This window comes from Mobula birostris, chromosome 3, assembly GCF_030028105.1.
Source record: "Mobula birostris isolate sMobBir1 chromosome 3, sMobBir1.hap1, whole genome shotgun sequence".
Taxonomy (NCBI): domain Eukaryota; kingdom Metazoa; phylum Chordata; class Chondrichthyes; order Myliobatiformes; family Myliobatidae; genus Mobula; species Mobula birostris.
In genome coordinates, this window is record NC_092372.1 from 215,677,775 (window position 1) to 215,696,089 (window position 18,315).

Below are 18,315 nucleotides of genomic sequence, written 5' to 3' on the forward strand. Positions count from 1 at the left end.
TCCAATATGATTGTAAAGCTTTTAAACTGTAATATGCGCCATTAGAACAATGCGATGTCATTGCCATAAAATAAAAGTTTTGGAAGTTGATTCATTTCATTTTTTTGTACATTTCAACCTGATAGAAAGTCAAAAATATCCATTCTAGTTGAAGATAATTAACCTGTACTATGTAATTAAAAGTTTAGGATCCATAATTAACCTGTACTATGTAATTAAAAGTTTAGTATCCATTATCTTTCAGAATGGATACTGTTTGACCATCTATCAGGTTGAACTGTAAAAAAAAAATAGTTGGAGACAGCTGGAGGAAGGGTAGGGTGATAGGAACACAAATCCCAAAGTTGGATGGTGATAATGGGAACCATTATCCTCAGTCCACCAATCACCTACTAGCTGAGACCCCACCTCATCGCTTTCCCCTCTCCTCTTCAGTGATTGTCTTCACCCTCCAGGGACTCCACCTGAAAATCAGTAATTCCTCTCTGTCCCTGCCCCACTACTCCTGTTCAACCTGTTGAGTTCCTCCTGCAGATTTTTGTTTCCTTTGATTTTTACAGATGGTTTAAAATTATTTTGGAATCTGTTCATTCTGATCCATCAGACAACTGGTATTGATTTTTTTAAAAAATATTTTTAGGGTGATCAGTTATGAAGAAGGGAAGAGTTTAGCAGATTCCTGGAGTGCTGCCTTCATGGAGTCCTCTGCTAAAGAGAATCAGGTAAGAATCTCAAAGTTATGGAGTAATTCTGAGGGGTATGAAGCAATATTGCATTTAAATTGCAAGGCGTTGGCCTGGGTTGTAACATCCAGAGTTATAGCTAAACCATCCCAGTGTACTGCTTTGATAAAGTACTTTTAACCTGCAGACTTTGATGGAAATGTGGCAACTTGCTTGTGCATAGCAAACTTCTGCACAAAATAAAAGGGTTACACATTGGTTCATCGATTAATATTGCCCAAGGCATTTGTGGAGAGCTGGTTTGTTTTGTAAAAACATGGTACAGATGTTTTGCAGAATTGATCCTTGTTTGACACTGTGTGAAATACTGCATTTCTGGTACTAAAACACTCCCTGCTGCAGCACTGAAATAGTACAGTGGAATGTTAGAGGAAGTCAGACGGAGAATGTGCTTTAGTTTCTAGCAAATCCAAATAAGGCAAGTAAAGGCTGGGTAGGTTAATTTATGGCTAAGGAAAAGTGCTGGAAGACCTTAAACTCAAATAGTTAATATAAGCTCATTGGGCTTCTGTGCAGTATCTGCCATTGAGATGGAGGAGCTGACACCTAAAACAGGTCACTTGTGTTCGAACGCATAGTCAGTCTAATGAAATATGCTAGCAGGCCTCACATTCAGAATGCCTTGCATCCTTATGGAGCTTAGTAATTTCATCAACTTGACTACCAACTTTCACCCTGCCCTCAAATTCAGTCTTTCTGACAACTGTCTCCTTCTTGATCTCCGTCACCATTTCCAGAGACAGATTATCTACCAACATCTTTTACAAGCCCACTGACTCCCACAATTACCTTGATTACATCGCTTCCCACTCATCACTTGTAAGGATGTTGTTCCCTTCTCTCAGTTCCTCTATCTCCATCCCATCTGTTCTCATGAGGTTTTCCATTCCAGAACAGCAGAGGTGTCCTCTTCAGAAAATGGGTTTTCCCTCCACAGCCATCAATGGAACCTCACCTACACCACCTCCATTTCCTGCACATCTGCACTCACCCCATCCCGTCTCCAACATACCAGGGTTAGGCTTCCCCTGGTCCTCACTTAACACCACTTGAACCTCAGCATCCAACAAATTCTTCATATCTTCCACCAGTTCTAATGGGATCCTACCACTAGGCACATTCCCGCTCACACCCCCCACCCAGATCACTCTCTCCTCAAGTCTCTTGTCCACTTTTCCCTCTCTTTCAATCCTCTCTAGCCACTTATTTCTGCAATCATCACAAGTGTTACACCTGAGCCCTACACCACCTCCTTCAGTGAGGGCCCTAAACAGTCTATCCAGGTGAGGCAGCACTTCATGTATGAGTACATTGATGTCATTGCTGTTGGTGCAGTGGCCTCTACATTGGTAAGATGAGACACAGATTAGGAATTTGCTTCCTTTGTTCTGACTGCTAGAACATCCATAATCTCCTATTGGCCAAGCATTTTAAATCCACTCCCAATTCCACATTGGCAGGTCTCCATGTTGAGACTAGATGCATATTGGATGAATGGCATCAATATTGATTTCTCTAACTTCTAGTATCCACTCTTCTATCTCTTCCCTCCATTCTGCCGTCCCCCCAACTTGTTTTTTTTATCCCTATGGCTCCATTGGCCTCACAACCTGCCTATCATTCACTCCATCCACTGCCAGCTTCCCTTTATTCCATGATCCATTGTCCTCAATCTTCAGTCCTTGCTACCTGAGTTTTTCACATTTCCAGTTCAAGTCCCCCCCCACCCCAAAACCTCTCTCTTTCCTTCTGGAATTACCTATTATAGGTCTGTTTGTCCTCCTCTGTCTCTCTTCCACCCCCCCCCCCCCAATCCCATAAACCTTTTATTCTGGTTTCTCTTTTTTCCTGACCTGATGAAGGGTGTCAGCATGAAGTATCTACTGTTCATTTCCCTCCATAGGTAATGCCTGACTTGCTGAGTTCGGCAATTATTGTTGCTCCAGATTCTAGGAGCTGCAGTCTTTGTGCTCAGTGTACCAAAGAACAGTGATCCCTGTTCTTCTGGAAAGTTTGGAGATGTGAGCAACTTTAAAATACTATTGATTCTGACTTAATTGTTCAATTATTGACAGAAGAAGCAAATGTTAATGGGTTCTTCCAGCCAGTAGCAGGACCCTGTGCTTGATGGATAAGTCGCACCAGACCTTCTAACAGATACACCACTCTGAATTCCATCGCAGGAAGAAATTTTCAGAGCAGAAGAATGTTCACAGGTATTGCCTTGGCAGTAGGGAGTGGTGAGAAAAGAGATTGTACAGATCTCACTAACTCTTGGGAAATCCTTCCCAGAATAATCAAAGGAGCATTCAATACCAAGTAATAAGTGTAAAGTAAACTTAAGACAATTGAGCTATTCTCAGTTGAGAACTGTGGAAGCTGGAGCAAGGCAAGGGTTAACTTAATGTCCAGGCAAGGTTAGTGTAAACAGGCCAGGCAAGAAAAGTTTTTGAAGAGTATAGCCTCCTTTTACAGAGCAGGGGACTGGAGACTAGAATGATACAGAAGGATTCAGTGATCACACCTGCTAACTTCAAAGTATCATCGGTTGTTAGCCGAGTGTTTCTTCTGACTTTTAACACCATTATGAATGGAATTCTGAGGATACGCAATGGTGCTAAAATCTGTAACTGTTTATCAGTTCTGGATAAAATTGGCATTTCTCTGTTTGGACTTAGAACAGTGTGGGTGACGGGCCCATGCTGTTCTTCTTGTGCACAAGGACTCTATCTATGCCATGCTGTGTGTGATATGTTGTGTGGGTGCACAGTGGTCCAAAGGAACATTGTTTTGTTGGGTTGTATGTACAGTCAGATGACATCAAATGTGAACTTGAAACATAGAAAACCTACAGCACAATACCCTTGGACCCACAAAGCTGTGCCGAACATGTCCTCCTTAGGCCGAACCTTTGGCGTGCCGAACAACGGTCAGTTATGGAACCCCGAGAGCAGGTCCCATTCCCGCAAAGAACTGGGGTCAGCTTGTATCTCCAGGTCAGAGTCTTCAAAAGAACCCTGAAAGGGAAAAATAGAGATACTAAAGATGGAAATAGAGCTGTTTCCAAAGATGCAAGCAAAGGAGTGCCGTTAGGTGCCATTAACCCTTCTAATCCCAGAACCCCCAAAACAGGTGAAACCAAGTGATCCTAGAACCCTGAGGGACTACCAAAGGAGAAGAGGTGTGGGCACGGACCTCCATCCCCAACTCGTCTCCAGCACAACTCTAAGGTGAACGGTAACCTAAAATTCTCAGATCGCTGTACATTCAGCAGCCACCAAGGTCACCTTAAGACAGCTGTTGTGCTTGTCAACACCTAGTGTTGGTGTATTATATAACATTTCAGCAGATTCATTTATGTCCTCTGGGTATTTCAACACACTTCACAACTGATTAATTACTTTTATTACAACAGTGGAACAATTCTAAAATGTAGGCAAGCAAAGACTTTTAAACGCAGTTCTGTGATTCATTGCCTAAATCTCTCATGACCTATTTCCTCCTCAGCTCTATTGGCAGCACTACCTCCACATCATTTTTTATTTTTATATATTTTATTCAGTGATACAGCAGGGTAACAGGTCCTTCTGGCCTAACGAGCCCATGCTGCCCTGTTACACCCATATGACCAATTAACCTACTAACCCCTACAACTTTGGAATCCGGAACAGCTGGTGAACACCCATGCAGATAGATACATGGATGGGAGGTCTGTGGAGGGCCATGTCATAGTCAAAGAACACTACAGCCTTTCAGCCCATCTAGTCCATGCCAAATCATTATCCTGCCTATTTCCATTGACCTGTGCCCAGACCATACCCCTTCTATCCATGTGCCTATCCAAAATATCTCTTAAATGTTGAAATCGAACCCGCATTTACCACTTGCACTGGCAGCTTGTTCCACACGTTCACCGCTCTCTAAGTGAAGAAGATCCCCCTCATATTCCCCTTAAACATTTCACCTTTCACCCTTGGCCCATGGCCTCTAGTTCTAGTTTCACCCAACCTCGGAGGCCTAATTCTGCTCCTGTGTCTTATGGTCAAACCTTCCTGCTAGACTCCCTTCAGTTCACGTACAAGCTGCCTTTTCTGAACAGGTGGCAGTTGCCCTGCAAGAGAGCCCAATGATCCAAAAATATGAAGTCCTCTCTTCTTTACCAACTCCTTAGCCACATGTTAAACTGTTTGATCTTCCTGTTTCTGGCCTCACTAGCATGTGGCATAGGTAGCAATCCTGAGATCACAACTCTAGAGGTTCTGTCCTTAACTTAGCACCTAACTTCCTGAACTCATTTTGTAGGACCTTGTCACCCCTCCTACCCATGTCATTGTTACCAACATGGACCATGACTATTTACTGGCTGCTCACCCTCTCAGTTAGGAATGCTGTGGACTTGATCCGTAATGTCCCTGACCCTGCACCTAGGAATCAACATACCATTCGGGAATCTTGTTCTTGTCCACAGAACCTCCTTTCTGTTCACCAAACCAATGAGTCCCGTAACACTACAGCTCACCCCTCTTCCCTGATTCCTTTCCAAGCAGCAGAGCCAGACTCAGTGCCAGATACTTGACCTGTGTGGCTTTCCTCTTCCCTGTCATTAACCCCCACCCCCCAAACATTATCCAAGTGGTATGCCTGTTGTTGAGGGGAGTGGCCATGGGGTGCTCTGCACTGGCTGCCTACCCTTTCTTCCTCTCCTGACGGTCACTCAGTTACCAGCGTCCTGCACCTTGAGTGTAACTACCACCCCTCACCCTCCCAGTGTTCATCCTCCAGCTCTGCTGGTTACGGTCTGTTAGAAGCAGCAGCTGAATGCCCTTCTTATAGATATAATTGTCAAGAACACTGGCTGACTTTGCAGTCCTGTGCAGCCTTTTCTGATCCTGTATGGTGGCCCCTCCAATGCTGCACTACGGAAAGGATGCAAGTAGCATTGAAGAGTGCAGAATTTCCTGGGAGCTGCTTGGAGTGGAGGCCTGTAGTTATAAAGAGATCAGATAGTCTAAAACTAGAGGGTATGGGAATGAGCGGAGGGGTGAGAAATTTTTAGGGAGATCTGAGGGACGGGTTTTTCAGACAGTGGTCATATGGAGTGAGTTGACAAGTGGTGATGAAGGCTGTTACAATGATTAAAAACAATTAGTAACTTGGATAATAAAGACATAGAGGGATGTAAGCCTAATGTAGACAAGTAGAATTAGCATAGAGGGGCAGATGGACTGCATAACTGATGATATTGTAAGCATGTAATCAAATCTCTTGCCCATCAGCTTGCAGTGAAGGATTAGGCTGCAGAAACTAGAAAAAAAACAATAACCTTCCTTTCAGAAACAGGTTTATTATCACTGACTTAATGGTGTAAAATGTGTTGCTTTGCAGCAGTGGGGTGGTACAAAGTCAAAAATTTGCTATAAATTACAAAATAGTGAAAGTAAAAAGAAATAAAGTCATGATCATGAACTGTTCATAAATCTGATGGTGGAAATTGTTGAGTTTACTGCAACTCTACTCCTGGCTCAATGCCATGAGAGTGAGTCTGCAGATTCACTGCAGCTGCACAGGCAGGCTTTAAACACCCAGCAATTTGCAGTTAAGCAGTTTAAGGACCATCTCGGTTTAAAGGCAAGCTTTGACTGGCTTCACTTTATATTAAAAGTCATGAAAAGGGATTTATTTAACATGACTGAAAATCAACTCTGGGGTAATCTGAAAAGCCATGAGTTTATGGTATTGAATTTAACATGAATTAACCTTGACTTTAGAACAGTATGGCACAGGACCAGGCCATTTGGCCCACAATATCTGTTCTGGTTAGCATACCAAATAAAAGTAATTCCAGTGTGTATCTCTATATTTCCCTTGCTGTTCATTTATCTCTTAAATGTTCCTGTCATCATTGCCTTTCATGGTCTTTTGTCATCTCTGATAGTGCGTTGCAGGCACCGCCCACTGTGTGTATGTATTTTGGGTGGAGGGCACCATGCCTTGCAAATCTCTTTCCTGTCACCTTAAAGCTATGCTGACAGTATTTGACATTCTTGCATGGGAGGGAGGATGGAAAAGCTCTTAACTGTCTACTTGATCTAGTCTTTCACTCTGATAGTGCCTTGTCTCTGACACTCCAGAGAAAACAATACAGGTTTGTCTAATCTTGGAGCTAATAGTTTTTAATTGAGAAGATGACCTTTTGTGAACCTTTCATGTCTTTCCTATTATAGGGGACCAAAACTGCACACAATACAAAATGTGGCCTAGCCAGAATTTTACACAGCAGGGTGACTTGTCAACTTGAATATGAATTATGAAGGAAGTGCTTCTAGACCCAGATTTTGTTCCCTTTTCAAAGTTAGCGCATCCCTATAATGTAATTGAATTGTTTTTTTTAAATCAGGTTTATAATTAACATGATAGATATTTTAAAATTTGCCCCTCAGCCTCACCGGTTTGTACTGTTTTTAGTGTTACCAATATTGTCTTCCACCTGTCCTAAAATTCCTTTCTCCCTCACTTGTCATGGAGCGTATAAACTCCTTACATACAGCGGTGGAAAATGAGCCCTGATTGGTGATCCTTGGTACTGTAGTACTGTTACGCTAGCCACTCTGTTACCATGCTGTATTTAAAGGGGAACAAGATGGATTTCTGGACGTAGAAGGCAGCAGTTGACTTGGGTAGATTTAATATTGAGATACAGAATGAACCATGATGGTGGAACGGGCTTGAGGGCTGATTGAATTATTTGTCTGCTTTTCTGTTGTTTGTCTTTATTACTAAGGAATCTAGTGAATGGAATTCAACCTTACGGATACACGCAAAGATAAGCAGCGCCTCACTTTGCTAAGTAAAATGCGGTGTTGTGAGTGTAAAAAGATTCAATGCTATCTTAGGCTGCAGCCAGGCAGTGATCATTATCACCATGCACAGCATTTACTTTCTGTTTCTAATTCCCCATAAGGTGCTGGTGGTGTAGCCACCCTGAAGCCTTCCAGTCTATATTAACGTCCTACGGAGTGAATAGAAGTTGGGCTTCCTGGTGTGTTTCTGCTGGGAGGGAGGCGACTGAGTTGACCATATTACTGTGGCTCTTCAAGCATAGACTTAAGTTTCATTTAGCAGTTCATTCCCATTTCATAGGTTTCATTTCCCTAAAGGACTAGAGTTCTTCTAGCAGTCTGTAGTTTCACAATCACCATTGCCAATGCTGCCTTTATTATTTTATTAACAGTGTAAATTCTCCAGTGCTGTGAAGTGATATGAACATATTACCCAGTCCAGAAATATCTTCAGCAGTTGGAGGCGAATCTCTCTCATCCCAAGAATACAAATAATCATTGGGAATCTTCAAATGTCTTCTCCTCTCTTTCAGACTGCAGTCGAGGTGTTTAAGCGGATAATTATGGAGGCTGAGCGGGCAGACGGAGGGTGTCAGCAAGCCAAATCTTCGTGCTCAGTAATGTGAGCCCTGATGGCGACGACTCTGAAACTGCTTTACTTGAAGAGGCAAACTGCCACTTTCCCTCCGAATTTAAAAACTCTGCCTTTCTTTTTACCAGTTCCACAGATGGTCAGAGACTTCCTTTTCTTTCCTCACTTATGTTGAATTCTGACCCTATTGCAAATAGCTTCACTTCTGCATTTAAAAAAAACACTTCAATTCTTATTTTTCGGATTGTATATTGTATTTCTTGATGAGCAATGGATAGTTGTTTGCCAGCATTCATTTTCCATGTAGTAGGAATGTCAGTTGGAAATAGTTGATCGTAAACCAACAAAAAATGCATATTGTTACACTACTATTTACACACAGGCTTGGATATATCAGTGTTCTTCTTCATGTGTTGTATGTAAACTTGTAAATAAAAGTTAGCAGCAAACTGATTTGTTTTTAATACTTGCTGGTAGAAATATACTAGAGTAAAAACTTGTGTTTGTACCAGATTCCCTGTATTATACAGAGCTATTTTAAAACAATCGAGATGGGTTTTATGAGACTGCATTTTGTTCTTGCTTTGAAGGCAGCTCATGGGACCCTGAAGTTGACTGACACCTGCTTTTTGTTTTAACTAGTGTATTTTCTTTGTTTTTAAATCATCTAAACCAGTGAAGGCTACCTTCATTAATTGAATAGCTTGCTGTGTGCAGATTTCTACTGTGTATTTAAAAGGGTTTTTGATGGTCTAAAAGTTGAGATTGGGGAGGTTTAAAATGCAATGCAACCAATTGTATATATTTGAGAAATTACCATTTACCTGATTATTTTGTTCCTTCGAAACATAACGTGATTGATTAATGTTGTCGACAATCTGCAGTAGCACAATTGCCTTATAATCTACATTCTAAGCCCACCACCCTACAGTCATTACTTGCATAGGCACCAATGCATAAATCTTCATATGGACTATTTTTGATTTTTGTTGTGTTGCATTAGTCAGTGAAAACAAATTAGTTTCTATTTTTCCTGCAAACTCTACTGAAGAGTTGGTAAAGTCTTATTCAAATCATTTACTAATTTCTAAATACAGGGTAACTTAAAGTGGGGTTTAATCCATGGTAGGTGAGATTTGCTCACTGCAGAAATGCAAGTATTTGTGTTAAGTTAAAGTAAGATGAAAATTTAGTTTGTCTTTAGTATAAATTTGTTGTGATTCCCAACTGATCTGTACACTTGGGCAGTGCAGTTTACAGCACATGAAAATATTGCTATGATTGGTCAGAAATGCAATAAAAATATTTTACTTTCACCTCATTTGAATGATGACAACTAATTGAGTGGTTTGATTTGGAATTGTCACAGCAGAACACTTCAGCTCTAATTTCTCACAGTGACCAGATATGAGCAGTTCAAATCAAGAGAGGGAAATCTAAAAATACCATTCAGAAATCACCAGTTCCTCAAATTGCACCGTGCCTATGATTACCTGGTTGCTTGGGGCTAGCAACACAGAGTCCACATTTCAAACTAATATTTAAAAACTCTGATTTGTGACTAATTGAAAGGGTAAAGAATTGGTACATGGGCACTTTGCCTCCATGTGGAGGTACAAAAAACCTTTATTAATATGATACACATAGAGAAACAGAAAAATGAGTCAACTGGCATTGTAAGCCTGTTCCACCACTCAATGCCATCATGCTTGATTCTGTACTTAAGTATTGAACTCTCATATCCATCATTAAATATAACCCTAATGCAACTTTGAGATTTTCCAAAGTTGACATAACTCCACTCAAAATGTTCTCTGACCCATAGGTGTATTGAAGATTTTCCACACATTTTAATATTTGAAGTCAATTTAGCCATTGACTTCAAATATTAAAATGAATTCCTCGTGTGAAAGGCTAGAGTTGGTGTTGCCCAATCATTCATTCCTCCCCTTGGTACCAGCACATGTATCTGTGTACACCAACTCCCAAAACTGTGAGCCTTGTTTACCAAGGTAGATAAAGACATCAGGCACGGAAACACTGTTGTATGCCTATTTCCCTCCCAAGTTGGACACCACTGTGACTTGGAAGTTCATTGATGTTCCCTTATTGCTGGGTCTGAATCTTGGAGCTCCCTATCAAATCACACTTGTCAAGTATCTTCCCGAGAAAGACTGCAGTAGTTCAAGTAATCCACCACTTGTAGCTTAGGGACCGAGAGCGAATAGTGGCTTTGACTGTGATGCCCTTTTCTAGAAAAGAAGAAATCCCTTCAAATGTGCACCTAGGACATTTAAATGTTCAATGCTGATATTCATCTGCCAGCATTGAAAGTTTTGCAGATGAATATCATCTGTTTTAAAATCTGAACATTTTTCCACTGCAGATTTGATGGTGGTGGGGAGCCTTTGCTTTGGACTGCTTCAATCCTTCTGGTGAGCGGAACATTCCCTGGTTTTGATGCGGAGTCTGAGAAACAATGGGGTATCAAGGGATCAAACCAAAGCATGGAGTCCAATGGTATGCCACCAGCAATGAAATAGCTGCCATCTGGTGGTTGAAGTGTGCGCCTACAGGTGTGATGAAACCAAAATGAAAGGGAGCATGACATAGCAAATTTTAATAATTGCTATAATATTGGGGTGGGGGGAACAGCAACAGTATTAAGGTGCTAAATAGTTCATTGGTAACTGAACTACCTTTCAGTCAGTAATGTCTTAGTTGGTTCATTGCATGTACAAACTAAATTTATGTGCCTTTTATTGTATGGATCGGAAACTTGATTAGGTGTCAGAGATGGTCTTTGTGGTCACTTTATCCTATCATAATGGAAATGCAGGTTTTTGTATCTAAATAATAAACATGCTTTGGTTGGGAAAAGTCAATAGTCTGATTTCATTGGATATTTATTTCATATGCAATCAGGAAAAGAAGCAAAGAAAATGATCATGTGGAGTACAGTATTCAGATTGCTTCCAAAGTAACCTGCAAAATTATCTGGTTTCAGTGGGTACGACAAAATGGAGGAAGTAGTTGTATACTGGATATTAATATCGAGTATGCACTCAGTGGCCGCTTTATTAGGTACCTCCTGTATCTTCATGGTCTTCTACTGCTGCGGTCTATCCACTTAAAGGTTTGAAGTGTTGTGCTTTCATAGATGTTTTTCTGCACCACTGTTGTAACACCAGGTTATTCAAAGTAAATTTATTATCAAAGTATATGTATGTCACCATATACTAGAACCCTGAGATTCATTTTCTTGCGGGCTTTGTCAACAAAGTCTATAAAAGAATAATAGCCATAATAGAATCAATGAAAGACTGCAACAACTTGATGTACAACCAGTATGCAAAAGACAAACTGTACAAGTACAAAAATAAATGATAATAAATAAGCAGTAAATATTGAGAGCATGAAATGAAGAGTCCTTGAAAGTGAGTCAATAGTTTGTGGGAACATTTCAGTGATGGGGCAGATGACATTAATAAAGTTATCCTCTTTTGTTCAAGAGCCTGATGGTTGAGGGGTAATAACTGTTGCTGAAGCTAGTGGTACAAATCCTCAGTCTCCTGATCCTCCTTGATGGTAGCAATGAGATGAGCACATGTCCTGGATGGTGCAGGTCCCTGATGATGGATGCGACTTTTCTGCAGCAACGTTTCATGTAGATGTGCTCAATAGTGTTACCTGTGATGGACAGGGCTGTGTCCACTACTTGTAGGATCTTTTGTTCAAGGGCATTGGTGTTTCCATACCAGGTTGTGATGCAGTAATCAATACATTGTCCACTGCACATCTATAGAAGTTTGTCAATGTTTAAGATGTCATGCTGAATCTTCACTGCCTTGTTAGCTTGAACCTGTCTAGCCATTCTCCTTTAGCCTCTCTCATTAACGAGGAATTTTTTGTACACAGAACAGCTACTCACTGGATTTTTTTTTTGTGTGTGGCTTTTTTCCCCTGCACCATTCTCAGTAAACTCTAGAGACTGTTTACGCGAAAATCCCAGAAGAACAGCTTTTGAGATACTCAAACCACCCCATCTGGCACCAACAATTATTCCACAATCAGTCAATTAGATCACATTTCTTCTCCATTCTGATGTTTGGTCTGAACAACTACTGAACCTCTTGACCATGTCTGCATGCTTTTAACCATTGAGTTGCTGCCACATGATTGGCTGATTAGATGTTTGCATTTTACAAGTAGTTGTACGTAATAAGGTGTCCACTGAGTATATAAGCAGTATTGGGCCAGTATTTATGTATTTAGATTAGTTGGATACCTGCAGTGTATTATGATTGGAGGTTCACCATCCTTCCCTAGTTCAAAAGATTATTCAGTATTATGCTGTACGGTTGCAAACTAGTGTAGATCAGGAATATCGAGACATGAGATTGCAGATGCTTGAATCTGCAGCAACACACCAAACACTGGACAACTTCAGCAACTATGAAGGGAAATGGACAGTAGGCATTTCAGTTTGAGACCCCTCAACTGGGCTGTAAGAGGTGAGATAACCAGAATAAAAAGATGGAGGGAAGAGGTTAGGGTGTGTGGACATAGAGTGATGATCATAAGGCTTTAGCCCTTCGATGCTTTCTCTGAGTGCAAGAAAAGCTAAAGTTTTTCTTTTCCTTCTCTTTATATCTGCTCATCTAGGTAGAGATGACAGTACAATGCTCCTCTTGTGGAATGTGGGAAGGCAGGGAGACCTTCAGTGTCCCTGACCACTACCACTGCAAGAAGTGCATCCAGCTGCAGCTTCTAACAAACTACGTTAAGGAGTTGGAGCTGGAAATGGATGAACTCCAGATCATTCAGGACGTTGAGGGGGTGATAGGATATATAGAGAGGTAGTTACACCCAAGGTGCAGGACACAGGAAACTGGGTGACAGGAAGGGTAAAGGGATTAAGGAGTACTCTTGTGGCCGACCCCTCAACAACAGGTATGGTACTTTGGGTACTGTTGGAGGGTTGGGGGGCAGGGGTGACCTAACAGAGGAAAGTCAAAGTGGTCAGGTCTCTGACACTGAGTCTTCCTCTGTGACTCAGAAGGGAAGGGCAAAGAAGAGGCACGCTGTGGTCATAGGGGATTCATTAGTTGAGGAATGGACAGGAGGTTCTGTGGGTGAGAATGAGATTCCTGGACTGGGATAACTTGGATCGTGTCCTCAGCATTAAGTGGGAGAGTGAACAGCCAGAAATCGTGATCCATGTAGGTACCAATGATATGGGTAGGATGAATGGCGAGGTTCTGCATAGGGAGTTAGGTGCTAAGTTAAAGGCCATGACCTCCAGGGTTGTGATCTCAGGATTGCTACCTGTGCCATGTGATAGTGAGGCTAGAACTAGGAAGATTATACAGTTTAATACATGGCTAAGGAATTGGTGTAGAAGGGAAAGCATACGATTTCTGGACTATTGGGCTTTCTTCTAGGGAAGGTGGGACCTGCACAGAAGGGACGATTTGCACCTGAACTGGAGGGGGACTAATATCCTAGCGGGAAGGTTAGTTACTGTTGCATGGTGGGGTTTAGACTAGAGTTACAGGGGGATGGGAACCAGAGTGCCAGAACAGCTAGTGGAGAGGTTGTGGAGGCAGATGTTGGTAAGACCTCAGACAAAGTAAGGAATCAAAAAGTTGAGCATGGTATAACAGAATCGAAAGGGGTGAATACAGGACTGGAGGTGTTGTAGCTGAATGTGCGCGTATACGGAATAAGGTAGATGAATCTGCGGCACAGTTGCAGATTGGCAGGTATGATGTTGTAGGCATCATGAAATCATGGCCAAAAAATTATAGCTGGGAGCTTAATGTCCAAGAATATACATTGGATGGGCAGGAAGGCAGAGGGGGCAGCATTGCTCTGTTGGTAAAAACAAAGATGATTCAACAAGATGTTGAATCATTGTGGATGGAGCTAAGGAACTGCAAGGGTAAAAAGACCCTGATGGGAGTCGTGTACAGACCCCCAAAACAGTAGTAAGGAAGTGGCCTACAAATTACAACGGGAGATAGAAAATGCATGCCAAAAGGGCAACGTTACAATAGTCATGGAGGACTTCAGTTTGCAGGTAGTTTGAAAATCAGGTTGGTGCTGGGTTCCAGGAGGGGGAATTTCTAGAGTGCCTAAGAGGTGGCTTTTTAGTGCAGCTCATGGTAGAGCCCACAAGGGGATCAGCTATTCTGCACTGGGCATTGTGCAATGAACCAGAATTGATTAGAGAGCTTAAGGTAAAAGAACCCTTCGGGGAGGTGATCATAATATGATAGAATTCACCCTGAGTTTTGAGAAAGAGAAGATAAAGTCAGATGTGTCAGTATTATAGTGGAGTAAAAGGAATTATGGAAGTCATTAAGTAGGTAAACATGGAATACAAAAGTAAGCTAGCCAATGATATTAAAGAGGATACCAAAGGTTTCTTCAGATAAAGTGTAAAAGAGAGGCAATAGTGGATATCGGACCACTGGAAAACAATGCTGGAGAGTAGAAATGGGGGAAAAGGAAATAGCAGATGAACTGATTAAGTATTTTGCATCAGTCTTCACTGTGGAAGGCACTAACTGTATGGTGGAAGTTCTAGGTGTCAGGGGGCATGAAGTGTGTGAAGTTTTTTTTTTCTTGGGAAACTGAAAGGTCCAAAGGTAGATAAGTCACCTGGACCAGATGGTGTAAACTCCAGAGTTTTGAAAGAGGTGGCTGAGGAGATAGTGGAGGCATTAGTAATGATCTTTCAAGAATCACTAGATTCTAAATGGTTCCAGAAGACTGGAAAATTGCAAATGTCAGTCCACTCTTCAAGAAGGAAGTGAGTTAGAAGAAAGGAGACTTATAGGCCAGTTAGTCTGACCTCAGTGGTTGGGATGATGTTGGGAGTCGATTATTAAGGATGAGGTCTTAGGGTACCTGGAGACACATGATAAAATAGGCCACAGTCAGCATGGTTTCCTCAAGGAAAAACTTTGCCTGACAAATGTGTTGGAATTTTTTGAAGAAATACGAAGCAGGTTAGACAATGAAGAATTGGCTGATGTTGTGTACTTGGATTTTCAGAAGGTCTTTGACAAGGTGCCACACATGAGGCTCTATAACAAGCTACAAGCCCATAGTATTACAGGAAAGATTCTAGCATGGATAAAGCAGTGGCCGATTGGCAGGAGGTAAAGGGTGGGAATAAAGGGCGCTTTTTCTGGCTGGCAGCTGGTGACTGGTGGTGTTCTGTAGGAGTCTGTGTTGGGACTGTCTCTTTTTATGTTACATGTCACTGATGGATGATGGAATTAATGGCTTGTTGCAAAGTTTGCAGACAATATGAAGATAGATGGGGGGGTCAGTTAGTTTTCAGAAAGTAGAGAGGCTACAGAAGGGCAGACAGATCAAGAGAATGGGTAAAGAAATGGCAGATGAAATACAGTATTGGGAAGTGTATGGTTATACACTTTGGTAGAAGAAATGAAAGGGTTGACTATTTTCTAAGTGGAGAGAAAGTACAAAAAACAGGTGCAAAGGGGCTTAGGAGTTCTTGTGCAGGATTCCCTAAAGGTTAATTTGCAGATTGAGGTTGTGGTGAGGAAGATGAATGTGATGTTAGCATTCATTTCAAGAGGACTAGAATACAAAATCAAAGGATGTAATGTTGACACGAGGAATTCTGCAGATGCTGGAAATACAAGCAACACACATCGAAGTTGCTGGTGAACACAGCAGGCCAGGCAGCATCTCTAGGAAGAGATATAGTTGACGTTTTGGGCCGAGACCCTTCGTCAGGACTAACTGAAAGAAGAGCTAGTAAGAGATCTGAAAGTGGGAGGGGGAGACGGAGAACCAAAATGATAGGAGAAGACAGGAGGGGGAGGGATGGAGCCAAGAGCTGGACAGGTGATTGGCAAAAGGGATATGAGAGGATCATGGGACAGGAGGTCCGGGGAGAAGGAAAAGGGGGAGGGGGGGAAAACCCAGAGGATGGGCAAGGGGTATAGTCAGAGGGACAGAGAGAGAAAAAGGAGAGAGAGAGAAAGAATGTGTGTATATAAATAACGGATGGTGTACGAGGGGGAGGTGGGGCATTAGCGGAAGTTTGAGAAGTCGATGTTCATGCCATCAGGTTGGAGGCTACCCAGACGGAATATAAGGTGTTGTTCCTCCAACCTGAGTGTGGCTTCATCTTTACAGTAGTGGAGGCAGTGGATAGACATATCAGAATTGGAATGGGATGTGGAATTAAAAATGTAAGTAATAAAGTCAATTCAATTCAATTGATTGATGATGGGGCACTTGTGCCTGTGATGGAGCTGGTTGAGTTTACAGTCTACTGCAGCCTCTTTCAGTCTGTGTATTGGAACCTCCACACTGGCCATTGATGTAATCAGAACACTGCCCACTGTACATCTACAGAAGCTGCTCTAGTCTTTGGTGACAAACTAAATCTCAAATAGCAAAAGCTGCCAGAGTGGGAAAATAAAGCTGGGAGGTGATAGGTGGAAGTGACTAGATTAGATTAGGAGGACATGCAGTCCTCTTTTATTGTCACTTAGTAATGCATGCATTAAGAAATGATACAATGTTCCTCCAGAATGATATTACAGAAACACAAGACAAACCAAGACTAAAAAAACTGACAAAAACCATGTAATTATAACATATAGTTACAACAGTGCAAAGCAATACTGTAATTTGATGAAGAACAGACCATGGGCACGGTAAAAAAAGAAGTCTCAAAGACTCTCAAAAGTCCCAACATCTCACACAGACGGTAGAAGGAAGAAAAACTCTCCCTACCATGAGCTTCCAGTGCTGCAAACTTGCCGATGCAGCATCCTGGAAGCACCCGACCACAGCCGACTCTGAGTCCATCTGAAAACTTCGAGCCTCCGACACCGAGCACCATCTCTGCCGAGCGCTTCGACCCCGGCCCCGGCAACAGGCAATAGACAAAGCCGAGGATTTGGGACCTTCCCCTCCGGAGATTCTCGATTGCACAGTAGCAGCGGCATTTCAGAAGTTTCTCCAGGTGTTCCTCCGTGCTTCTCACAGCTGTCTCCATCAAATCAGGATTGTGCACAGCCCCTATTTAACAAATACGATATCATCTCGGAGCCGTTGCGTCGCCATCTTCTCCTCCCCTCCCATTTGATAAGACAGAATCAGATAGGAGAGGAAGGTGAGGAGGGCAACAAATGGAAGGAGTGCACAATAATTAGAGAGGGGGGCAGAGAGAATGGGATAGAGTACTGGGGGCCAGATAGATCAGGTGTTAGTTCAGGAATAAGACCACAAGTCATAGAATCGGAATTAGGCCATTCGACTCATCAAGTCTGCTCTGCCATTAGATCAAGGTAGATTTATTTTCCCTCTCAACTTCATTCTCATGCTTTCTCCCCCATAAGATTTGATGCCCTTACTAATCAAGAACCTATCAACCTCCACTTTAAATATACCAAATGACTTAGCCTCCACTGCTGTCTGTGCCAATTTCACAGATTCACCATCCTCTAAGCAATTCCTTCTCATCCCTATTCTTCTATTCTGAGGCTGTGCCCTCTATGACCTGAGACTCCCCCACTATTGAAAACATCCTCTCCACTTTCACTGTATCTAAGACTTCCAATATTCGGAGATTGCTCCCTCCCATATTCTTCTAAACTCTTGCGAGTACAGGCCCAGAGCCATTCCATTATCCATTTGTACTTCTGAAAATCTGTGTAAGAGCTTCCAATTAGTCTGCACTCTTCATTTTTTAATATTTATGGAGTGGAGTGGATTGTAAGTTATAACTTCCTCCTATGGGAGTGAAGAGAATAATTGACGTTACATGCCAGTTTTAACAACCAGTTTTAAAGGACAAGTGGAACCTTTGGGGATTTGTCTGCCGAGTGTCAGATCACGGAGTGAGTTGGGGACAGTTCCTTGTGGATTTTATGTGACAGTTTTAAAAAGGCGAGCAGTGTCTGTTGCAACTTGTCTGTGGAGCAAGAGATTGCTTGAGGTATTAGTAAAGGCCAATAAAAAGCAAAAAGTAAGTGGAGCGGCTATAGTGTGAGTGGGCCAGTGCTAGAGTGGTGAGGCTTTGACTCAGATGGCTTCAGTGACAACAGGCAGAAGCTAAGGCTGTTGAGTCTTTTGGAGTCATTTA

At 42.1% G+C, this 18,315-nt stretch overlaps 1 protein-coding gene across 1 annotated transcript in view; it reads left to right on the forward strand.

Moving 5' to 3' along the window:
- rheb (Ras homolog, mTORC1 binding) overlaps window positions 1-9,490 on the forward strand; it is a 92,857-nt gene extending 83,367 nt beyond the window's left edge. The window contains exons 7-8 of the mRNA XM_072254090.1: window positions 641-722; window positions 8,116-9,490. Coding sequence (XP_072110191.1) covers window positions 641-722; window positions 8,116-8,208 — 175 coding nt within the window. The 3' untranslated portion in view covers window positions 8,209-9,490. The remainder of the gene's footprint in view (window positions 1-640; window positions 723-8,115) is intronic.
- Window positions 9,491-18,315: the final 8,825 nt, after the last annotated feature.